Source organism: Rhinolophus hipposideros (assembly GCF_964194185.1).
Source record: "Rhinolophus hipposideros genome assembly, chromosome: 9".
Classification (NCBI taxonomy): domain Eukaryota; kingdom Metazoa; phylum Chordata; class Mammalia; order Chiroptera; family Rhinolophidae; genus Rhinolophus; species Rhinolophus hipposideros.
Genome location: NC_138055.1, coordinates 53,747,573 through 53,774,260, shown reverse-complemented (window position 1 = coordinate 53,774,260; position 26,688 = coordinate 53,747,573). Strand labels below are relative to the sequence as shown.

The 26,688-nt window shown below is 36.8% G+C and overlaps 1 protein-coding gene across 1 annotated transcript in view; it reads right to left on the bottom strand.

Annotated features, from left to right (window-relative positions):
- Positions 1-257: 257 nt before the first annotated feature.
- The window catches only part of SP1 (Sp1 transcription factor), a 37,658-nt gene continuing 11,227 nt past the window's right edge, over positions 258-26,688 (bottom strand). Inside the window, exons 4-6 of the mRNA XM_081059564.1 lie at positions 3,577-3,745; positions 1,739-1,938; positions 258-961 (exon numbers count right to left, since the gene is read on the bottom strand). Of these exons, the coding sequence (XP_080915690.1) occupies positions 648-961; positions 1,739-1,938; positions 3,577-3,745 (683 nt within the window). The 3' untranslated portion in view covers positions 258-647. The remainder of the gene's footprint in view (positions 962-1,738; positions 1,939-3,576; positions 3,746-26,688) is intronic.

The window sequence follows — 26,688 nt, the reverse complement described above, 5'->3', positions numbered from 1 at the left end:
GTATATATAAACTAAAAGCAGAGCATATGAATGCTTAATCTGGTGGGAAGCCCAGACAACATCTACAGAACTTGGATGTTGTCACAACAAGGCTCAGCCATAAGGAAATAAGGCAATATAAAAAAAATGACCAAGGTATTTTGGTCACAGAATGGTCTCCTTCCTCCTCCCAGCCAACCCCTGCAAATGCATCTCTATATATCTTTTACATATATATATATATATATATATATATAATATAGAATCTGTTTTTTGTTAAAAAGTATTTCAATGATCATATATATTTAACAAGGCATGATGGCTTTAGGAAAGGGGGGGATCCATCATGAGGGAGCTGAGAAAGGAAATGCAGGACAGGGAGGCTGGGGTAAGAAATGTAAGAAACTTGCTGGGGTCAAACAAATGCTCATCAAAGGGTGGCACCAACAGAATTTTCACTCCTGTTCACCACTTCAAGGAGGTACGGATGATATAGGTGGGTGCCAGGACCCCATCTCTTCTCTTATATCCCTCCCCCAATTCTTCCCACCACCATGCATTTTAATGCCTCGTGGCTCTCTCTCCCACATGTCTCTTGGACCCATGCTACCTTGCATCCCGGGGTTGATGGGTATGGCCCATATGTCTCTGGCCCCGTGTGCCTCATCTCAGAAGCCATTGCCACTGATATTAATGGACTGCAGATCTGCCACCTGCATGACGTTGATGCCACTGTTGGCAAGACGGGCAATACCCTCTGGACAGATGGCCTCCATGGCTACCATATTGGTGGTAATGAGGGCCGAAGAAGTGGCAGCGCCACTGCCTTCTGAACCTGCCCCACTATCCAGGGGCAAAGTGCCCACACTCAGGGCTACACCGGGGCCTCCCTTCTTATTCTGGTGGGTCTTGATATGCTTTGACAGATGGTCACTCCTCATGAAGCGCTTGGGACACTCAGGGCAGGCAAATTTCTTCTCACCTAAGTGAAAAAAGAGAAAGAAGATTAAGAAACTGACATATTAGGAAGTAGCGGTGCCTTGTCCAATTACTGTTTTCAAACTATATTAGGCAGAATAAGGCCAGGTTTAGAAGGTGATAAAAGCAAGAAAAATTTAGTTGAGTATCTTTTGCTTTTGGGGGAAGAAAAACAGGTAAACGTTGGGAGTAGCAGTTCCTGGCCATACATCTTCACACCACAAATTCAAGGAGTAGAAAGTGTCTGTAGCCCTGCATTCCTACCTTAAGGCTCAAGTTCTCTCTTCTTGGACAAGCTTAACTGCCCACCCCTTGAACCAAACATCCTGTGGGGAAGGGATGGTTTAAGCCAATCACAGCCCATTCCTGGAGCTGAAGGTAGGGTCGATCCCACCCAAACCACATACTAAAAATAGAAACAAAGGGATCATTTTCAAAGGAAACTTGGCATGCTAGTACCAAGAGGAGGGGAATAAATTTAAAAAAAAAAAAAAAAAAGAGAAAAAAAAGGTTGCCGAGTATTCAGAAAGGAAGGAATACAGCAGTAAAGTAAGGCAGGACTGGGACTAAGCAGAGCAACGGGGTCCTCCTTCAAAATTCCATTCAAAACCCAGCTCCTTCCTTCTTAAAGGTTTTCCAGATTGATTCCAATTCCGTTTGTGATCCATACATTCAGTTTCAAACATAAACTGCTCAGAAATTATAGTTATTTCATAGGTAAGTTTTGTGCCTTTCCATTCTCCTCTATTACTATTTCTTTCTTTTCCAGGCTGCGGCTCACCTGTATGTGTGCGTTTGTGCCTCTGGAGCTCATCTGAACGTGTGAAGCGTTTCCCACAGTATGACCAAGTACACATGAATGGCCTCTCGCCTGTATGCCAGCGCAAGTGTGCCCGTAAGTGTGAGGTCTTGCCATATACTTTGCCACAGCCTTGAATGTGGCAAATATGCTGTTTCTTTTTGCCAGGATCCCCAGAGCCCCTGAAAGTGAGAACACAACTATTCATCATCCTAGAGATAAAAATTAAAGAATCACAAAGTGTCAATAGTTATTACCTGACCCACTCAAAAACAACCCAAACTTTCATTTTTAAAAAAGGTGTCTCTTTAGTATCAAAAGATAAATCTGCAGTTGATTCTGGTTTTGATACCCAAAATTCAAGGTGTAGGTTTCCTCTCTATGAGATATTTGCTCTTTTTCTGCTTTCCTTTTCCTTTATCAATTTTGATGTTTGAAGAAATAAAACACTCTGGCGGTGACTTGGGAAGTCCATGGGGCATTTTCTTAAAAGTTTAAGTCTCAATACAAGCATTTTTTATGGGAACTACTGTAAATATAGTGATCTTTTTGGGCTGGGAACTTACTTAACGTACAAAGGGTCTCTCCATTTAGGCACTTAGTGGAGAACTTTAAGGAAAATATTTTACAATTATAGAACTTTTTTTCTAGAATAAAGGTCAAGACCCAAATGGTGATGATTAAAAGCTGAAAAGCTGGAGCAGTATCAGGGACTTCAGTGAAAGAGGAACATGGGCTAAATAAAATTTAAAAGGCGAATAAGGACCCTCACACTAATTCAAGGTATGTAAAAAAAAATAAAATATTCCCTCTATGGAGCAGATCCCTAAGCTCCTCTCAGGAATCAGTTCTGAAATGTTTTTGCCAAACCAATTTGTTCCATGTGTGATCCATTAGTGGGCATTGGGGAGATTTCCAAGAGGGACTTTTTTTGGGTTTTAACAGCACATATTCTCAGCGGGGAAAAACTTAACAGAAATGAAATCACACTTAGGTGGAAATCAGAATTTCCTTCAAAAATTTAAATTCACTTTAAGCTTTGTTAAAGGGAAACACTTGTACTCAGTACTTTTGATTCAGGTTTTTCCTATAATGTAGGGTAACCTACAAATAAATTATTTTTTGTTTTGATACTCTTATTTTTGTACTTATTTTTATTGGGACAAAACTTTAATAGACTTTTTTCAAAGGCATTTAAACAACTATCTGACTTTCTGTTTTCTTTCAAAAGCAGTAGCTTGCAGGAAAAGAATGGAACTTGGAATTCTCCAGAGATAATATTGAGTAACAGGTATGACTGAGAAAATCATCAGAACTTTGTTCTGCAGGACACGTTACAGTCCCTGATGAAAGCATTTTCTACGTAGACTAAGCATTTTTGTCTATTTTGAGAGAAAATAAGATGCTGGAAAACTTATCCTTATACAACCACTGTAAAAAACACACTACAATAGGTATGGTTTTTTTTTCTTTGCAAGCCTGTTTTACAAGCAACCTTGTTAAAAGCATCTCAAAACAGACATATGGTAATAATCATTAAACCAGCTGGCTCCGTCTGATTTTTTTAGGAGCAAGCAGGCACCTATTACGGCCCAAGGACTTAAGAGTCGATGAAAGGATCCAAGGAACCAAGAATCCACAGGATCAAAGCAACCAAGGGCCTATAATATAACCTAATCAAATGTATTATACTATCTCTGATGCCTCTGCAACACTGCCAAGTCTTAAATGTTAAAAACACAACCCTCTTCTCACCACCAGATCCATTCACTTTTTTTTATTTTTGTATTACTCTTAAGATAATAGCTGGGTCAACTTACCTTCCTTCACTGTCTTTACAGTAGGGGCAGGTGCATGCTTCCCGCCGGGTCCTCCGACCAGCCTGGGGTTGGGGATCTGGGCTGTTTTCTCCTTCCTCTCCGCCTGCAGTGTCATCATGGATTCCATCACCACCTGCCCCATGGAGGCCAAGCTGAGCTCCATGATCACCTGAAATTCAGAGTAAAGGGTCAAGATGGGCAGTAGGGAGGGTAGGCCATCGTAGCTGCCAGCATCTCAGGGACACTGCATTTACAGCACCATTTCTTCAAAGCTTTGAAGTCACATTCACTGATATCACCCATACTTGAAATCTCAAGAATCGTCATTGAAAATACAAAGAGCCAATAAGTAGATGAAAACATGGTCAATCTCACTCAATTTTAAAAGTACAACTCGATTTATAATGGACTTTTGTAATTTTTCACCTATCAGATTATAAAAAGTTAAAACTCTAATAATACACAGCATCAGCAAGGATATGGGAAAATAGGTGTGTGTGTGTGTGTGTGTGTGTGTGTGTGTGTGTGTGTGTGTATGTGTATTGACAAATTAGATACAACCTTTTTGGAGGCTAATTTGGCACTATTATTAAAAATTTTAATGCATATCTTCATTTGTCCAATAATTCAAATATAGTTCAAAGTAATTCCATTTTGAAACCAGCAATGTCCTATGGATATACTCATGAGAACATAAAGATATGTGACAACAGTGTTTTCTGTAACAACAAAAAATTGGAAACAATAAAAATGTACGCCACTGAGATCCTATAGTTAAATAAATGACAATAAACTTATGCAATGGACTACTATACATCCATTAAAAAGAATGAGATAAAGATGTCCAACAAAACTCTTACTCATTCCCAGAACTAAAGTGCTATAGAAGCAACCAAATGGAAATGACTAAAGATAAGACTTCAAGAGATTCTGAACTAGAAATTATACAAAACCTGAGACGGGAAAATTCCTGAAATGAGCAAAAAATTGTACTGAATACTTAGCAGAGAACAGTACATGTGTATTACTAGGTTGGTGCAAAAGTAATTGCGGGTTAAAAGGTTAAAAATTGCAAAAACCACAATTACTTTTGCACCAACCTGTAATATAAATTTTGACACAATGAGGAAAGAGCTAGCTATACATACAACGTTTTGATTTGGGACTAGATGCTTTTCAGAATTCTAGAAAAAGGAAGAAAATGTAAAGCATACATTCTGTCATTTGATGTCATTTGCTTTTAAAGATAAAATTTGTATAATCACTAATTTCTGTCCCGGATAAATTAAAACAGATAAATGTTACCAAGTTCTAGGCCAATGTTTTTCAAACTTTTAAAATCTGCAACCCAAAGTAAAAAATATATTTGACATTATATTTTACCTAGTAGGTAACACATATAACAGAAACAAAAGCTTCACAAACAATGCTGACCCTTATTATGATAAGCAATGTATTCTTAAATTTTCTAGACTCTACTTTAATTTTATTCCCCTAATGCTGGTCATGACCCAGTATACTGATTGTATGAATCACTAATGGGTTGGTTACAGTGGACATTTTCAATCACTGCTATTGGCCAGTGGACAAAAGTAACTTTTTAAAGGAATCCATAACATTCTTGTCAGGTTTTCACTACATCTAGTATCAATAAGTATTCACCTATGAAAGCACCGTACAAATAAGTTAATGACTCTGTCCATATTTAAGATTTCTATAAACGGAGTATTGAATTGGTCTGTTTTGTTTTATCTACTTTATAAAGAAGGAAACTAAGTAATTAGGGTAGATCAGATTTACCATCTAAAATCGAGGCTCTTGATTTTACTTCTGTACCTAACCTCCACTCTTCAGCTCATTAACCTAATTTTGAGTTACTATGCCTAATACTAATAATAATTTCTTTTTGTGCGTTCCTACACACTCTACCACTTCTAAGCACCAGCCTCTGGCAGTAAAATAAATTTAATCTGAATGTTTTGAGACTTTCATGATACCGGCAGAGCTAAAACTGAGAATTACTGGAGTACAGGGTTAAAAACAGCTTCTGGAGTAAAACAGACCTAGATATGAGTTCCTGCACCGTCATTTGATTAGCTTCTAACAGTGAGCAAGTAACTTTCTTCATCAGTAAAATTAGGACAAAATATTATCAATCTCATAAAGTTATTGTGAAAAACAAATGAAATAATACATGTAAGGTGCTTAGCATAGTATGTCACATAGCAAGCATTCAACACATTGTAGCTAATATTATTAGGAAAATATCTTATGGGAAAATCATAGTGAGACATCATGGAATATGATATACACCAATATTTTGTTTAATCAATCTGCCTTAAAAACTATGTTACTAGGGGCAGCCAGTTAGCTCAGTTGGTTAGAGTGCGATGCTCATAGCACCAAGGTTGCCGGTTTGATCCCTACATGGGCCACTGTGAGCTGCACCCTCCACAATTAGATTGAAACAACTACTTGTCTTGGAGCTGATGGGTCCTGGAAAAACGCCCAAAGTAAATAAAAGTTTAAAACAAACAAAACACTATGTTACTAAATGGAAACGCCCCCTAGTGGGGATGGAGAATTTATCCTCTAAAATAAGCCCAAATAGTTCAAGGCTAATTAGGATGCTAGTATCACCAATGATTACCAACCAAAAATTACATTCAGGAGAGAAATTTATGAAACTGTAGATCCAGCTATCTACAATAGGTCGTTAGAATCAAGATTAAGACAAAACCATGGTACTCATAAACAAATCATCTTTTTTTTTTTTTTTTAAATTGGGGAAGGGGAACAGGACTTCATTGGGGAACAGTGAGCACTTCCAGGACTCTTTCCAAGTCAAGTTGTTGCCCTTTCCGTCTTAGTTGTGGAGGACGCAGCTCAGCTCCAGGTCCAGTTGCCATTGCTAGTTGCAGGGGGCGCAGCCCACCATCCCTTGTGGGATTCGAGGAATCAAACTGGCAACCTTGTGGTTGAGAGCCCACTGGCCCATGTGGGAATCGAACCGGCAGCCCTCGGAGGTAGGAGCATGGAGCTCCAACCACCTGTGCCACCGGGCTGGCCCTAAAATCATCTTGTTTGACCTACTTTCCAAGCTAACCTAACTCAATTAAAATTTGAGAAGAAATTCATTTACCCCCAAAGTCCTCCCCTGTCCCAGTCAATTGGAAAGTGGCAAACCTTTCTCCATTTTATTAAAACATAAGAATAACATTCAGGACAGGGCATAATTCAGTAAAGAGGGAAACAGAAATACTGAGATTATTAGGCCTCTCTAAAACCTCATGTCTAACTCTATTTCATTACAAAATAGTCAAAACTAGTATCTTCCTGGACCCCCACTATGATTTCAAAGATTTTTTTTTTAAGTGAAAACTGGGAATGAGGTTAGATGAAATTAACAATTTTGAATTTCATTTAACCAAAAGAAGGGATAAAATGTCAACAAAGCATCAGACCAGAATCTGTTTCCAGCCTCTTTTACTAACAGTTTTAGAAAAAGAATAGTTTTATCTTAAAATGTGGCAATGAAACAAATTAAAGAGTCTCCTTTCCATGATGAAAATAACTAGTATACCAAAGGCGCAGTTTAATGACAGTCTTGCCCAGCTCACTGGTTGCCTCTAGCATTAGTTTCTGAAATAGCTATGGCCGTTACACACTTTTTACAGTTACACACTTTTTCAGTTTCCTCAAACTGAAGTGTATTGAAATTAGGAGCTTTCAAGAAGACCATTGTGATAAGTCAAACAGCCTACTCTTCTCAGAAAAAACTTGGACAATACTAAAATAAGATGAACTATGAACCTCCTCAGTAATTTTCAAAAGGGTAGTTCCCATATGCTTTCTGGAATGATTTTGGGAACATTGTGTTTTTTTATTTCAGTAAGCATTACTACAGTAAGACTGAATTTTAAAACTGTACCTGTACTAAGCATACACTGGGTTTTCTGAACATGTTTCATTTTACACAACAGATTTAATCCAAAGAAGTATATCTCAGACCACGGAGTGTTTGTATATTCAGCCATGTTGAAACAGAATACTGGTAACATATCACTTATGTGTGAGGAACATCAGGTATCCAGAATACGACCCCAAATCAAGAAAAACATCTCCAGTAGCAGAGATAGCAAAGTAGAGAAAAACAAATAGAAAAACTGTATTTTCAATGACAGAATAACTGGTCACTGGGAGTGATAAGATATAATACCAAAACATACAAATAATATAGATGGCCCCCAATTTCATGCCTCTATTGACTACTTGGTTATTCTTGAGATAGTTTAATGTGGGAAAGATAGGATAAATGCTTGATTTTATCAATTACTAGTGTTCAAAATACCAAGTTGGTTTCCTAGAATTCTTGAAAAGCGACCAATGAATTTTTCTTTTCCTTTTTTTAAAATTTTTTTATTGGGGAATATTGGGGAACAGTGTGTTTCTCCAGGGCCCATCAGCTCCAAGTCAAGTCGTTGTCCTTCAACCTAGTTGTGGAGGACGCAGCTCAGGTCCAAGTCCAGTCGCCGTTTTCAATCTTAGTTGCAGGGGGCACAGCCCACCATCCCATGCGGGAATTGAACCACATTAAGAGCTTGCACACTAACCATCTGAGCTATCTGGCTGCCCTGAATTTCTTTTCTTAAAAATCTAGTTTATTGGGACGGCCGGATGGCTTAGTTGGTTAGAGTGCGAGCTCTTAACAGGGTTGCCGTTTCGATTCCCATATGGTCAGTGAGCTGCGCCCTCCACAACTAGACTGAAGACAACGGGCTGCCGCTGAGCTGGAGGCAGGGCGGCTGGATGGCTCAGTCGGTTAGAGCGCGAGCTCTCAGCAAGGTTGCCGGTTCAATTCCCCCATGGGATGGTCTGCGCACCCCGCTGCGTCCCCAAGCGACTTGACTTGGAGCTGATGCACCCTGGAAAAACACAGTGCCCCAATATTCGCCAATGAAGGAAAAAAATGAAGTTCACTGAGGTATAACTTACAATGAAAATTCACCCTTTTAATCAGTTTAGACCAGGGTTCCCAACTGGGGACATTTTGCTCCCCAGGAGACATATGACACTGTATGGCGACGTTTTTGATTGTCAGGTCTGGTATCCAGTGCTACTAAACATTCTACAATGCACAGGACAGCCTGCTCCTCCCCCAAAATGAAGAATTATCCATTTTGAAACGACAATAGTGCCGATGTTAAGAAACATAGTTTAGACAAATGTATACAGTAAATAATATAACTATTACATGCAAGATATAGAATATTTCCACTAACTCAAATAGTGCCCTCACTCCCCCTGCCCCCTGCAATCAGTCTTCTTTGTATCAATATGAAGTTATGGATTTAAACGTATTTGATGCTTCAATCCAGTGCAGTTTTTTTATCCCTACTGATGCTCAAACTGTCCACTTAGCCATAGAAAAATACCAAATTGGCTCCTGTGTCCTTTGACAAGATATCCCACGTTTGACATTAATTTCCTGCTCTAGATCTAGAATCAGCTTTCTTCAAGTATTCCTAGTATTTCCTAGTTTCTTTTAATGGGGAATTAGTGTTTAGAAACCACAATCATTTTAGTCATTTGAAGCTCTGGTGGATTCCACAGAAAGTAATCATTTGAACACTATTTCCTGAATTCTTACATGTTGGTATTTAATTGTCCGTGGTCTTTATACTTGGAGGTCTATTTGTCTGGCTATCACATTCTTGGTTCATGTTTTACTTCCTTGATTCTCTTAAATGTTAATTCGTTGAATTCTGACATGCTGCCAAAAAAGTCTAATGATAATCTATTTTCCTTCCTTTGTAAGTGATTAGGTCTTTTTTATTTCTTTTTTAAATTAGGATGCCCAAATGATTTTTTTCCCTTAAAACCTATCAGTTTTACTAGACTGTCTCATTGTTGACCATTCTGGGTCAATTTCCTCAGATACACTTTGGGAAAGTTTGCTCACGGGTTTTCATTGTTTTCTTCCTTGAGGACTTTGTTCATATAAATGTTGGTTCTTCTTTGGCTATATTTTATATTTTTTTTCTCACTCCTTTGTACCCCCTCCCTTTTGGGTTTATTTTAAAAGCTTCCCTTTTTATAATATGTATAAAAATTAATTTTGTTTTACTTAGTCTTTTTATTTTATTGAGTCATTAATCTGTTGTGCTTATTTATGTTCTTTTTAGTTTCGTTTTTATTTCTCAAGTAATTTTTTTCTCTTATTTCCAATTTTTTCCTGAGGTTTGTCACTTCTCTTTTCAAATTCTCCTTTCCTCCAATCACTTCATTTCTGACATTTTTCTAATTTGAATTTGTACTTTCAAAATTTCTATCATTTCCTTAAATTCTTTTAGCTTATTTTGAATTTTCACCTATTTTGTAGCATGTCTCCAGGGTCCTTTCATTGTCTGAGGGAATGTTTTTCTGCTTCTTTCTGTTGTTGTTATTAGTATCTTTTACTAGTAGTCACTTTATATGGATTCAAACTCTGTTTCAAGTAAAATGAAGTTTTCCTGAAATTTTAGGAGCAAGGGGTAGGAACCAGGACAGCTTTTCTAAGCTTCAAGGCTTTAGAGATTCCTTTTCTCTTATTTTTGCAAAGTGATTAAAACAAAAATAACACACTTTTCATTCTTTCTGTTATCTACCCCTCTGCTCTTTCTCTTACTTTTATCTTGTCCCTTTCTTTGTTCCTGTCTAGCTCAGTGTGAATTCTACTCCTAGAAGTTTCTCCTCGGTTCCAAGCTTTACGTTAGAACTTCAGTTTGTTAAATTTCAAAAGTTGTCACTCTCTCCCTTCCCTTGTACACACTGTCTAACTGAATCCTGCAGAACCCCTTCCAAGTTTCAGTTCCTGTTCTAGATGTTCTTCATTGAGTACCTGTTGGGAATTTAGAGGTTGTCCTATTCTCAGGGCCAGAGAAGCCCTGTTGCCTTCCCTCTGCTACCTCTCCTTCACAAACGCCAGTAATCTATAGATCTTATAGTTCGTTCCCACCTGCTGGTTCACTGCAGATATAAGGCTTCGTTGCAGAGTTTTTGGTTTTGCTATCCTAGTTTCTCCAGCTAATATATTTGTTTTGTAACACTTTTAAATTTATAGAAACATTACAAAGATAGTTCAGAAAGTTCTTATATATTCTACACCCAGCTTCCCTTAATGTTAACATACGTAACCAAGGTACATTAGTCAAAACCAATAAATTAACATTGGTACAATACTAGTAACTATAGATACTTTTTGGATTTCACCAGTGTTTCCACTAATGTCCTTACTCTCTTCCAGGATCCCACCCAGGGTACCACATTTCATTTAGTTGTCATGTCTCCTTAGGTTCCTTTGATCTATGGAAGTGTCTTAGTTTCTCATGACCTTGACAGTTTTGAAGAATACTGGTTGGTATTTTGTAGAACATCCCTCAATTTGAACTGGTCCACTACTAGTTCTACTAGTTCTACTAGAACTACTAGAGCTTGTAGTTCTAGTTTTCTCATTAGACTGGAGTTATGGGTTTTAGAAAAGAATACACACAAGTGAAGTACCCTTCTCATCACATCATATTAGCAGGTACATGATATCGATATACTCTGTTTTTAGGAGGGAGCTACAGAAAGATTAAAGTAACTGGCTGCCACCATTATATTCCCACAATTTTCACTAAATTATCTTTTAAAAGTTTAAAATAAAAAAAGATGGAGTCTGGGTGGCCAGTTAGCTCAGTTGATTAGAGCGTGGTGCTAATACCACCAAGGTTGCCAGTTCAATCCCCGCATGGACCACTGTGGGCTAAGCCCTTCTTTAAAAAAAAAAAAATGCAGTCATCTAAATTAATTATTTAGGCGCACTCCTCAGTGCCTATCTGCAGTTGTCAGTGGGACGTGTATGTACATGTATGAGCACTCAGCTACGGGCACCACAGCAGATGACACTACATGGTTCCCAGTTTTCATTCTTCCTTTCTTCCTGCCTAAAAGGTGCCTGATTTTGCTCAGGGTAACAATATTCCAGGTTAAAAATATTCTCCTTCCCACATTCCCTTGCAGATAAGGAGCTTGATCAATCAGATGTAAAACAAAATTGCTGAGTAAGACTTTCAGGAAAGCTCTTTAAATGGGAACTAGACTTGCTTCCTCTTTTATCAAACTTTACCCATTTGTCCCTTTATCCTGTCTGCAAAGAGGTCACAATAACCAAAAGTGGAGTATCTGCCTTGCAAGCATGGCAACTGTCCCATTCTAAGGCAAAACTCAACATGGCTGGGTTCCTACTGTTATCTGGAGCTGCAACACCAACCTTGAACTCACTAGCTCCAAACTTCATGTTCTATGAGAACAATACACCCCTATCTGGTTAAGCCACTGGAATATAGCTAAACGCATTCCCTAACCACAAAAAAAGACAAAAGTAAAATAAAGAAACTTTTGTTAAGTAAGTCATGACAATGTTGGGCGTATCAAATTTGATTGACTGCAGTACAGCTCAGTATGTCCTACCAGTATGTTGTGTCCCTGTTTGTGTGTGTCAAATTGATAAGAGCCTTTAATTTTCTTGGTCCAATTTCTAGAACTATGCTGTAAGCATCTAACAAAAAAAATTCTGATAATTTTATATTAGACCACATAAGAATAGAGAACATGCATCAGAAACTTACTTCTTTCTGCTCCAGAATGCAAGCCCTTGCTAATTCTTTAGTAACTTGTGCTCTACACACACCCATATACCTTGCTTCTAAACTTATTTCTTCCACATTAAATCTTTCCTAATTATACAATTACTACATCTTATTTTACACACACATGCATATGAGTGACAACTTATAGGCTTTGCTATATATAAACTATATAAACTTCCTTTGGGGCGTATCCCTCTAGTGCCTTAGACCATGTGGGCTCCCTAAGGGCAGGTTGTGGAAATGTTTATCAATTATTTACCATGCTAAGCTCTGAATATTCAAAGAATTAGTTCTTGCTGTTGAAGAGCTTGTAGTTCACTACAGAAGAAACAGATAATTTCAAAACAATCAAATAAATATTATAGTAAAAGCCCTTCAAAGGATCTTCTAGTACTGAAAAGGGTCATTTCCCTAGCTTGGAATTTCAGAGAAGGCTTGCTTCCTAGAGGAGCTGACCTTTGGGCCAAACTTGAAACAACGCCTAGGAGTTAGCCAGGTCAAGAATGTTGGCAAGGGAAGAGTGTCGCAGGCAGAGAAGGAACATTATGAGCAAAGGAATGTGGTGGAATAGAACACGGGATGTGGAACAATGGTGGAGTAGAGGGAGAAGATGGACGTGGAGAGGTGAACTTCAAAGCAGGTGATACCAATAGATACAAGACAGATATTTAAAAGATGCTTTTTTAAAAAAAAGTGATGACAGAGTATGGAGATACACATTGTCATACAACTCCCAGTAGCATGAGTGCACAAAAGCATACAAGGTCTGACAATTAAGTTCGAGACCTTGTTGTAAGGATGTTGCTGACCTTTTTTGATATCAGAGGGATTATTCATTATGAATTTGTACCCACTGGACAAATAGTTAACCCAGTTTACTATTTGGAAGTGCTGAGAAGCCTGCGTGAAAAAGTTAGACAAAAACGACCTGAGCTTTTCTCGGGCAACAATTCATGGCTCTTGCATCACGACAATGCACCAGCTCACATGGCACTGTCTGTGAGGGAGTTTTTAGCCACTAAACAAATAACTGTATTGGAACACACTCCCTACTCACCTGATCTGGCCCCCAGTGACTTCTTTCTTTACTCGAAGAAAGGAAATATTGAAAGGAAGACATTTGATGACATTCAGGACATCAAGGGTAATACTATGACCGTTCTGATGGCCATTCCAGAAAGAGAGTTCCAAAACTTCTTTGAAGGGTGGACTAGGCAGTGGCATCGGTGCATAGCCTCCCAAGGGGAGTACTTCGCGGGTGACTGTAGTGATATTCAGCAAGGAGGTGTGTAGCACTTTTCCTATGATGAGTTCGCAAACTTAACTGTCAGACTTCGTATGGCAGGGAAACAGTTTGGTATGTGTATGGTGTTTTGGCAATATGGATCAAGTCTTTAAGATGTGACTAATATTTAACACTGCAAGAATACTTCTAGGAATAAGGACATGTGCCAGATACTGTATTATGCTCTGGGAAAAGAAAGATATAATCCTGGCCATGACCGAGCTTCTCTCTCTGAGAAGACACAAAATGAAATCAACAAGTATAATACCTGTGCTGTAATTTGTATAATAAAGTACTAATAAAATACTCTGATAAAAGAAGTTTAAGAGTTGGGAGGGGAAGTATTAGAAGAAAGAAAAGTGAAATGTTTGGGGCTATTCCATCAGATAATGATGACATATAATAAAGGTCTAAAGTAGGGCTGTGGGGGCCGGCCCGGTGGCTCAGTGCTCCTGACTCCGGTTCGATTCCCACATGGGCCAGTGGGCTCTCAACCACAAGGCTGCCAGTTCGATTCCTCGAGCCCTGCAAGGGATGGTGGGCAGCGCCCCCTGCAACTAAGATTGAACACGGCACCTTGAGCTGAGCTGCCTCCTGGATGGCTCAGTTGGTTGGAGCGCATCCTCTCAACCACAAGGTTGCCGCTTTGACTCCCACCAAGGGATGGTGGGCTGTGCCCCCTGCAGCTAGCAACGGGACCTGGAGCTGAGCTGCACCCTCCACAGCTAAGAGATTGAAAGGACAACAACTTGACTTGGAAAAAAGTCCTGGAAGTACACACTGTTCCCCAATAAAGTCCTGTTCCCCTTCCCCAATAAAATCTTTAAAAAAAAATTAAAAATAAAAATAAAGTAGGGCAGTGGTTCCAGTGAAGAAAAAGGCATGGTAAGAAAATATTTAGGGGGGAGAAAAAAGGCAGGGTTTAGTGGTTGAATATAAAGGGGGCCAAAAAAATGTATACAGGTGGACACTTTGGTTAACGTTGCTCAAGCAGGAGTTCGCCATAATCAAGTGTCTGGATGCTGATGGTAACCACTTTGAGCACCTATTGTAATTGCAGAAGTCAGACATGACTTGTATTCATCTTTTGTTATTGGTATATATTGAGTATTACAATTTTAATACAGTTTTCCTTTCTCAAAATGTGTATACATCTTCTTGGCACCCTCTGCACATGGAACTTCCAAGTTTCTGGGATATAAGTGAATCAGCAAGACTGAACAAAAGAGAGGCAACAAACATGTTTAAGATCTTTCAAAGATACAGAATAAGGAATTCTAATCCAGTAACTCTACTCCTAGGTATATAACCAAGATCAATAAAAACATGTCAACACAAAAACTTGTACATGAATGTTCACAGAATCATTATTCATAATAGCCAAAAGTAGAAATAACCCAAATGTGTATCAACTCATGACTGGATAAACAAAATGTAGTATATTCACACAATTAAATACTGTTTGGCAATAAAAAAGAACTGACACATGCTACAACGTGGATGAACCTTGAAATCATTGTGCTAAGTGAAAGAAGCCCGTCACAAAAGATCACATATTGTACGATTCCATTTATATGCAATACCCAGAATTGGCAAATCCATAGAGATGGCAAGTAGATTAGGGTTGTCTTAGACTGGAGATGAGGGGTGAGAATGGGGAATGACAGCTAATGAGCCCTGTAGTATTTCTTTTGGGTGTGATGAAAACGTTTTTAGACTGTAGTAGTAGTTGTACAACTCTGTGAATATACTAAATTTCACTGAACTGTATGTTTTAAATGGGTGGATTACATGGTATTAGGTTGGTGCAAAAGTAATTGCGGTTTAAAATGTTAAAAAAAAAATTGCAAAAACCGCAATTACTTTTGCACCAACCTAATACATGAATTATAGTTCAATAAAGTTGTTTTAAAAAACAAACTATAGTTTAACAATTTTTTCCCAAAAAAAAGGAAGGAAAAATGGAAAAAGGTTCAAAGGGGAAAATTATAAAGGAAAACGAAACAACCTACATTGCAGGGGAAGGGCACCACCTTGGGAGTAGGGAAAAGGAAAATATTTTATTTTTTATTTATTTTGATTCAACAAATCTTTACTGCACTTTTGCTGTGTGCCACATACTAATGGTAGGTGCTACAGTCAAGGAGCCAAAATCTAGTGAGATGACAAACAAGAGAAAACGAGGTATCTCTAGTTGCCCTTTTCACTCTAGATGTCAGGAGGCTCAGAGACAAATCTTATATTCAAAATAACTTTGGATACTTCCGCCCTTGTCATATTTCAAAAATCATTCTGGGCAAATAAAGCTCAATGTTTACCAAAATGTCTGGAAGGGAAGACTGGCGAGAAATTAAAAAACACTACCACTGGTTTCTTTAAGTGATAGGTGGCCTTCTCTATGTTTTTTCAAATGAAATATGATGAAAAATAGAGGAGAGTTAAATATATACACACACATATGTTTAAATATGAAGAAAACAATGATCAAACTTTTGAAAGCCATCTCTGTTATGTTTTTAATCATTAAAGAAATCACACACAAAGAAACATCATTTGACATGAAAAGTCTCTGTATTAAAAAAAGCAAGCAAGAATTTGAGAAAGTTATTTTTGGCAAATTTTAAAAACAATGAATTTCTTTCTTTAAAAAAAGAGCCCAGGCTCAAATATATGGTGATGGAAGGAGAACTGACTCTGGGTGGTGAACACACAATGGGATTTATAGACGATGTAATACAGAATTGTACACCTGAAATCTATGTAAATTTACTAACAATTGTCACCCCAGTAAATTTTAATAAAAAAAAAATAAATTTAAAAAAAAAAAAAAGAGCCCAGGCAAGTTCCTAAGAATATTATTATCATACCAGTAGATGAATCAATCAACTGATATAACTTGTAGATAAGCAGAAGAAAAAATACTCAACCTCACTAGTAAGCAAAAACATAAAAACTTAACTATTAGGGAAAGGTCTGAGTCCATAAAAATGTTCATCATTGGAAAAAGCCATTTAAACAGATATTCATCAATAAATTATTTACAATAGCAATACAAGAAATGGGTTAAAATGTAAACAATAAGGAAATTTGTTAAATAACTTGATGGAATATTAGGCAGTCAACAAAAGTTAAATATAAAAACTTGGGGAAGTGCTAGCTTTGTTTACGGTGGCCAAGACATGGAAACAACCAAAATGTCCTTCGATAGATGAATGGATAAAGAAGTTGTGGTATATATACACAACGGAATACTATTCGGCGTTAGGAAAGATGATATAGGAACATTTGTGACAACATGGATGGATCTTGAGAGTATAATGCTAAGCGAAATAAGTCAGACAGAAAAAGCAGAGAACCCTATGATTTCACTGATATGTGGTATATAAACCAAAAACAACAAAATAACAAGACAAACAAATGAGAAACAAAAACTATAGACACAGACAATAGTTTAGTGGTTTAGAGGGTAAAGGGGGTGGGGGGTAGGAGATGAGGGTAAGGGGGTTCAAATATATGGTGATGGAAGGAGAACTGACTCTGGGTGGTAAACACACAATGGGATTTATAGATGATGTAATACAGAATTGTACACCTGAAATTATGTAATCTCATTAACAATTATCACCCCAATAAATTAATTTAAAAAAAAAAACTTGGGGAAGTGCTTATGCCATAATATTACTGAACAACAAACCAAGGAACAAATTACATGCGTTATTAGAATAAAGCTATACTAAAAAAATACATACATTAAAATTTAAATAAAGTAGAAGAAAACACACCAAACTGGTGACTGTGATGAGGAGTGCTATTGGTTTTGTTTTTCTCCTTCCTATTTCTCATATTCTTATAACGTAATTAGATAACTTTTATCATTAAAACCATCTACATAGTAAAAAAAAAAATCCAACCTGTGTATCTCTCCCCTTTCTGGTACATTAACAGTTTTTATAGATTTAAACACTGGTTCTTCACATTTCAGAAAATGGGTAGTTTTCCTAAGTACAGGCAATAAGCACCATGATGGCAAAGCAAGGCTCTCACCAGTAGATGTCACTGTAATTAAGTGATAGATCCTTGTTTTTAAAGTCCACGCTCCCAGCCAAGATTTACGAAGGAAAAAAAGGCGGGCAGGGGGAGGGAGAAGACAAATTTTAAATGGGAGACCATTTGAGGAAGTATAATTCAGAAGTCTCTCCATCAAAATAAGAATTTTTTCCAGTTTTGGTCATGTTTCCTTACTAAATACACTCTAGTTTTTTGTTCTCCATTACAAATCCAAAGGTACAGATTTCCCTATTTCTTTTCCCTATTTCCAAGAAAACTAAAGATTTCAAAATTTGATCATTAGTGACATGCTGAAATTCTTCTAAATTCTAAGACTTTCACCTACTTCCTACCTCTGTCAACATCATTCTATAGTGAAAACTGTTTTTCAAAACAGAGAAACAAATTAGAATTGTCTTTCCCCCCCCCCCCGCCCCCAACTATCAACAGTGATGATTTCCTGGGGAAAGGGACTCAATTTAACATCCCTCCCAAACTAGCTATAATTACTATTATTTTTCGACAGGTACGATTTAAAATTCATTTAAATATATAATATATTACCAGGAAAGCCGTGGGAGAGGGACATAAAAGTTAAGAGAACAGTCGTTTCGTTTAGTAAGAGCAGGAAAGTGATAAAATAAATAGAAGAATGACAAAATTAACTTTGGACTTATATCTCCATCACATCCCTAATTACAGGAGAGATGAACACCATCTCCTCCCTCATTGAGTTCTAAATCAGGTTCTTTTGACTGAATTTTGGACGGTTCATATCCATCAACTCACATTTAAAATTATTGGAGAGCATCTGATGATCAATCTGAGTAAGGGCCATCACACACACATTGTAATGAACTATAATGGTGCCGCTGGACAAAACTATGTTTGAAGCCTGGTTTTAGCACTTACTAACTGGGTAACCTCTCTGAGCCTTACCTTCGTCATAAGCAAAAATGATATAATTATATTGTACTAATAAATTAATATAAAGCATACCTAGCATTGTTCCTGGCACACAGGAGACACACTCAATAAATCATTGTACATCAGGAAAATAAAAGGAGAGCTAAATATGACTTTTATAAAAATGTTTTTTCTCCCACCTACACAAGCACCCTTACTACCCACAATATGCCATTTTGAATTTATCTAAGGGAGTTATAATATCAAATTCAATCAACATCTCTAAAATAGGAGCAATAAAAGAATACTGTAAAAGAAACAAAAAATAAAATACACAGCCATCTAATATTTTGTTTCTAACCACTGGATTTACCAATGAAAAAGGATAATCATATTGGAACCTTCAAATAATATGTAATTCCCATGAAAAATACCTTGGTTTGATTAGTAATGCAGAAATAGTAACTGTTCTGAATGCAGTGTTGCCTCGAAAGAAGAAACAACAGTGTAAATTAAATTTCATGTTTTCAGAAAATTTTCTGGATAAAATACAGTAATGAGATGCTGTGTGATGATAAAAGCATGAAGGAATGCTGAAACAAACTAGAGATGTACATGGGAAAGATAAGTACCGAAAACTCGGGTATCCTAGAGACTGTCTCCCACTAACAAGACCAAATTAATTCTCTAGTAGGGCCTGAAGAAAAATGAATAATAGTAGCCATCTACCATGTTCTGTGAATAAGGGTCTAAAAAAATATTTACGGGCGGCCGGATGGCTCAGTTGGTTACAGCGGGAGCTCTTAACAAAGGGTTGCTCGTTGGATCCCCACACAGGCCAGTGAGCTGCGCCCCCACAACTAGATTGCAGGATGACTTGACTTGGAGCTGGTGGGCCCTGGAGAAACACTGTTCCCCAATATTCCCCAATAAAAATTTTAAAAAGAAAGTCTAAATTTATTTAAAATAAATATTTATAGTACTATTATATTAACAGTAATAATGGAAACAAAAAAGGGGGTGAAGACATCTAAAATCTTACTACCCCAACAAATTATTATCACTTCAACATCCCCTCAATTACTATTTGTATGCACAAATAAACTTTACGTGTTTGTAATCATAATAGTTACATTATGAATAAAAATCTGAATTAATATTAAAGAAGTAACTCCAGATCCACACCATCCTGAGCTCCCTGAAGTGACCATGTAAATAAGCACTTACGTGTTAGGTATCGTTCGATGACAGGTTCTCTAAGTTTCTGCACAAGTAATGCCCAGCACAATTATATAATCTCACATACTACAGCTGACTTTCAACCCCTCCCCTAAGCATAAACTCTTAAGGTAGCTTTTTAATGTTAAGAACTAGACTTCATCTTGGCTTAATTTGTCCAGATTACTAGATAAGTACTAAAAGCAGACACCTCTCATTTATACCCAGTGTCGCAAAAACACATCACAGCTTTAAACTACCAGTGACAGTATGACGAAAGGACGGAAAGTTACTCTATGAAAATATACAGATACTCACCTATGCATTGATGTACTTCTTTTCCTGTACTGATTTCCTTAAACTTTTGCTTAATATGGCAATGAATAATTCAAATGTATTTTATTTAATATATTTGGAGTTTTATGTTCTCTGTTCTTTTAATAGATTATCTAATGAATGAATCAGCAAACCAACTCCTAAGGACTTATTTTAATGATTCAAAATAGAAAACTGTATGCTATTATATTCTTTATACTCTTTATTATATTTAAAATACAGGAAAATTTGAAGGTACCTAAATATTTGACAAGAGAAATAATAAATTGTGGCAAACAACGTGATAGAATATTACATAGTAATTTAAAATCACCCATTTAGAATGGGTTCTTGCCATCTGTGGAGGCAAGGATGGACCTGGAGGGTGCTGTGCTGAGTGGAATTATGTCAGACAGAAAGACAGATGCAATATGATTTTGCTTGTATGTGGAATCTAAAGAACAAAATAAACAAAATGAAATAAACTCATCAATACAAAGAACATTTTGATGGCTGCTAGATGGGAGGGGGGTTGGAGGGGGTGGAAGAGAGTAAGAAATTGAGAAGTACAAACTGGTTGTTACCAAGTAGTCATAGCGATGTAGGGTATATCGTAAGGACTATAGTCAATAATATCTATGTACAGTGTCAGATGGGTACTAGATTTCTCTGGGTGATAGATGGAATGCGGAGTTGGGGAGCAGGGTAGAAAGGGTAAAGGGATTAAGAAGCACAAATTGGTAGTTACAAAATAGCCATGGGGATGTAAAGTAAAACACGGGGAATATAGTCAATAATACGGTAATAACTATTATAGTGCCAGGTGGGCTATTCTAGAGGATCACTTCTTAAATTATACACATGTCTAACTACCATGCTGTACACCTGAAAAATCACCCCTTTAAAAGTGAGATATAAAACAAGGATTCCCACTATTAACAAGAATGAAATGACAGACATGTGTGCTCCAGTGTTCATTGCAGCTTTATTTACTATGGTGGCTAAGACATGGAAACACCCGAAATGTCCTTCGATAGACGAATGGATAAAGAAGTTGTGGTATATGTACACAATGGAATATTATTCGGTGGTAAGATGAAATAGGACCATTTGTGACAATACGGATGGATCTTGAGATTATAATACTGAGTGAAATAAGTCAGACAGAAAAAGCAGAGAACCATGTGCTTTCACTGATATATGGTATCTAAACTAAAAACAAGAACAAACAAATGAACAAGAACAAACAAATGAAGGAACAAAAACTCATAGACAGACAATGGTTTAGGGGTTACCAGAGGGTAAGGGAGGAAGGGGGCTCTAGAAGAGGGTAAACGGGGTCTAATATATGGTGATGGAAAGAGAACTGACTCTGGGTGGTGAACACACTATGTGAGATACAGATAATGTATTACAGAATTGTACACCTGAAATCTATGTAACTTTACTAACAATTGTCACCCCTAAACTTTAATTTTAAAAAAAATGCTAAGGCTACTTAGAAAATATGAAATACTAAAGAAAATATTACGTGAATTTCGTTTGTATGGGATCTTCAATTTTTCATATTAAAAAAATTAAAGCTAAAAAAAATGAAATGAGGTGTAAATAGTGGAAAGGAGTAGATAAAATTATTTGTAGATGACCTGGAAACATTAAGAATAACACTAAAAACTATTGAAAGCGCTAAGATTACAGTAAAATAGCCATTATAAAATTAACACACATAAGTTAATAGGTTTCCTATATACAAATAAGAACCAGTTAGAAATAAAATGGAAAAAAGTCCTATTTGCAATAGCAACAAAACCTATAAAATACTAAGCTTAAAGTTAGCAAGCAATGTGTTGGATCATAGGAAATAATGAAAGAATAATGTGAGGCAGTAAAAATCCCAGAAGGACTTATTGGGGAAATCTGACAAATACGTGTCAAATTCATCTTGAAAAATAAGAGATTCATCAGGAAAAAATTTTTACATAGTAACAAGGGAAAATATTAAAACTTTTATAAAGGAAGTTATTAAAACAAAGTACCAGAAAAACAATAAAAACAAGCAACTCACAAGAGAAAATAAAATGCAAATAAGTGAAAATATATTTAATTCCCTAGTGATCAAATAATGCTAATTAAAGCAAGAATTTTTTTTCCCCACATTATACTGGCAAAAGATTGATATCTATGGGAATATAAATTGCTAGATTTCTGAAATTTAGTTTGGCTGTAAATAAAACATTTGACCCACAAAATTTCTAAAAAAGTGTTTTATTGAGATGAAATCCAGATAACATACAATTAACTATTTTAAACTGTACAATTCAGTGGCATTTAGTGCATCTCTCTTTCAAAACTTTCATCATCCCAGAAGAATATCCATAGCCATTAAGTAATCACTCCCATGACTCCCCTCACCCCATCCCCTGGAAACCACTGTCTCTATGGATTTTCCTATTCTAGATATTTCATATAAATTGAATCATAATATATGCAGCCTTTGTTATCTGGCTTCTTTCACTTCCCATCATGTTCTCCAGGTTCACTAGCACTAGAGCAATGTATCACACATTCCTTTTTATGGCTAAATAATATTCCATCACATGGATATACCACAGTTTTCAACCCATTGGACATTTAGGTTGTTTCCACCTTTTGGCTATTATGAGTACCACTATTATAAACATTTGTGTACAATTTTCTGTGTGAACATGTTTTCATTTCTGTCCCTAGGAGAATGGCTCACTTACAGAATTTTAATCTAAAAAGTGTGAACAAGCATGTTCAGCACAGCACTGTTTGTAACTAAAATTTTGGAAACTAATTAGCATATAAAACAAAGGAATGAACAAACAAACAAACTCACAGATACAGACAAAAGAATGGTGGTTGGGGGGGGAGAAGGGGACTAGAGGGAGGCCAAAGAGGGTTAAAAAGGGATCAAATATATGGTGACAGAAGGAGACTAGACTTCCAGTGGTGACACATAATAGAGTATACAGATGTATTATAAAGATGTACACCTGAAACTTGTAACATTAATCAATGTCACCCCAATACATTTTTTAAGTATATCAATAGGGTTAAGCAAATCCTAGTACAAATATACTATGGAAATACCATACCACCATTTAAAAATGATGACACAGTTCTATATTTATTATTACTTATGGAAAAGATGTTCTTCACATACAGCTCAGTGAAAACAGACTGGAGCACTGTGGATAGTACAATCCTATTTAAATATTAATAAAACTATATATAGATTCCTTTGTAAATTGTACACAAATGCACAAAATGATGGCTGGAAGAATATTCACCAAAATTTCAACAGAGGGTATCTTTGGACAGTTAAATTTCAATTAATTTTCACTTCAGTCTCTGTTATTGTTTTATGTTTTTACCAATATCAAACAAGATTTATGTTTTAATATATTTTTTATTTTTCCTGTCCTCAAAGGTCAAGTTTTCCAAATTCTTCTCTATAGATCTTTATAAAGTGAATGCCTTGGATCTTCCCATTTCCCACACTGAAACTGTGATTTATATCAGCAGTCTTTTATGGGCAATGGGCAACCAGTTTTCTCCCTTCAGATCAAATATTCTGTACCCATGTATGTTTATGGTACCAAACATGCTCTGCATAAAGAAAAACAAGGGTGGTTCCTGAACTATAGACATTTGAGATCAAAAACACTGACATACCTAGAACTGCACAAAGGGTAGTTAAACAAATGTCTTAAATATTTGTTTGTATGTATTTGTACATCAATGAGTCTACACCACCACAAAGAATTGAGCAGGTATAATCATTCTTGTTCTGTAGATGAACGGAAGGCAAGAAATTCCAAAAATCACCAAATTAACAGTCAGTTCAGACCAAACTAGATTCTGCTTTCATTTTGCAATAGATTAAAGCAAACAAGTGCATACATACACACAACCAAAATAATCATTAAATGATAAAAACCACATAGTTCAGCAGCAAGGTTTAAAAGTGTTAGAAAGGGCAGGCATATTTTGTCAGCTTTAATATATATGTAACTATATTGTTTTGTGAACTGGCATATGCGCAAAATAATACCCACTGTATTATCTATTCTAATTGCCTAGATGTCTTAAATTATTTCATAATCATTTCTGAAGTGTTGGGTTTTGGGGGGAAAAGGTTATAGGTGACAGGAATTAGCTGAGAGATTAAAAGTAAAATAGTGCTTAAATGAAAGCAAGTTCTAGAAAGGTAAGAGGAAAACATTTTTTTAAGTCTTTTTCATTATTTTTTAGATAAAATATATTTAATTTACAGAAAACAACTCTTAAGAAACTAGGGACAGAAAAATAATTCACTGAACTAGGACACTGAAAAACCCGAGTATAATTAGATAGGGTGTCAACAAAAGGTTCATCAAGGAGGATGTTTTTCTGGCGGTCCACAGAGAAAACACAGGCACATGCTCTGCACCAAGTTCATAACCAGGCCAACAAACAATAAAGAAACAAACTCCACAAGTAATTCTAACCTTTTCTGCTGTCAACTACCATTTTTACCAGAAGGGCTTATTCAAGAACAAAGCATAGTGGCTGGAATTTACTTCCTTTGATAGTGGTGGTAGTTTGACTACACTGCCGGACAAAGAATATAATGGACCAGAAAGAATGTAAAGGCTTGGACACTTCAATTACTTCAAGAGCAGCCTTGGACTAAGTGATGAAAATCCTACTTTAATTGGATGGGAAGACTACAAGGAATGGGGCTTTTAGCGAGATGAGCACTATTATGTGTGGAGCATCTACAACGTGCTGCTCTCCTTTTATTTATCTTATTTAATTCTAACAATCCCAGAGGAGGTAAATATTAGTATTAACCCTCTTTCACAGATAAAGAAACCTCAGCTCAGAGAGGATGAAAAACCTCCCCTATGTCACATAGCCAGTAAGAAGCAAAGTTATGGTCTGTACCCTAGTGTGTCTGCCTACAAGTTCCACGTGGTCACTCTTCTAGTCATACTAAATGCCTCATTCAGAACAAGCTTTCCTTTTTCTTTCACAAAGGATTTTCAATTAATTACTGCTAGTTTCACACCTGGAGTTATTTCATCCATCAGATGAAATGAAGGGTATACTCATAGCTAAACCATCCAACGAATACTAAACAGGATGCGAGACATTCATCTACAAAAACAGTACATAAAAAAGAAACACACAAACAAAAACAGTTTCGGGTTTAAGATCTCACAGTCAGTCATCTGTAACTTCTTCCCATCAGAATACTAACACCAAGTGGAAAAACTCATCCCAAATAATTTCTTAACCATTTTTGTGGATTTTTATATTGTACTTTCAAAGAGTCATCACTTCATTTCCTCTCATAACAGCCCCATAATAAGTGGGAAGAAAAACAGTACTCTTTAGCAAGCTCCTCAGTTTGTTCATAGTACCAAAGTCTCATGGGAGGTTGAAAAAAGAAATGGGGGTAGGGTGGAGAGGGGATATAGGAAAACAGGCGACATGACACAAATATGATTCATTTATAAATAGAACCATTCATGTGCAGTAGGTTTCATTATCCGTCTCCATTTCAGCTTGGGCCTCATGGTGGTTTTGAACCAGAACCAGACAATCCTCTGAAACTTGACTTTCTAACTGAACAGAAAGCTTATGTTTTCCAAGTGTAACCTTTATATATTTTGTTTCCTCTAGGTACAATCTTATAGAGCATGCAGAGCACAATGCCAGGTATCTCCAAACAATCCTCTACTGGGGTCCTGGGATACCTTGTTTAGATGAGGGGTCTTTAGATGCAACATTAGTAGTCTTTCAGTGACATTCTCATTAAGGGAATCATTCTGGACAATGTTACCTGTAGTACTGAGGCTATAAGGGAGCTAAACAAAATGAAAACTTTGCTGTAAGTTTGATGCTTGGTATTTTGGAGAGGGAGAAACTTCTTGGCTGGTAACACTTTTAAACAGCATCAAATTCTTTTGCAAGGAAAGCAATGATTGAAACCAAATAGTCCATGGAGTAAAAATTTTCAGAAAGATGGGCCTGGTGGCTGCCGGTTCGATTCCCACATGGGCCAGTGGGATCTCACTCAACCACAAGGCTGCGTCCCGCAAGGGATGGTGGGCTGCGCCCCCTGCAACTAGCAACGGCAACTGGACCTGGAGCTGAGCTGTGCTCTCCACAACTGACTGAAAGAACAACTTGAAGCTGAACAGCGCCCTCCACAACTATGATTGAAGGGACAACTTGACTTGGAAAAAAGTCCTGGAAGTGCACACTGTTTCCCAATCAAGTCCTGTTCCCCTTCCCCAATAAAAATCTTTAAAAAAAAAATGTTCAGAAAGAAGTGCAGGAAATGAAGATGCCCATTTCCTGCAACCTCTATTACATGTACCTATTTTTAAGTTTAAAACGCCTATTTCTTAATTTTTTATGGTAAGGCACATCTAGATTACGTGATATAATATTGTATAATGTCTCCATTTTGGTTATTGCAATACAAATTTTAAGACTGAAGCCAATTAGCTATCAGAATGTTTTCAGGAATAAATCAAAGAACCATCAGTAATTTAAGCCTAGCTACACCTGAATTTGCTTCACAGCTGTTAAAAAGAATACAATGTAATGAAATGTTAGGCTTTTATTAAGACAGCTCTGACCAGACATTTG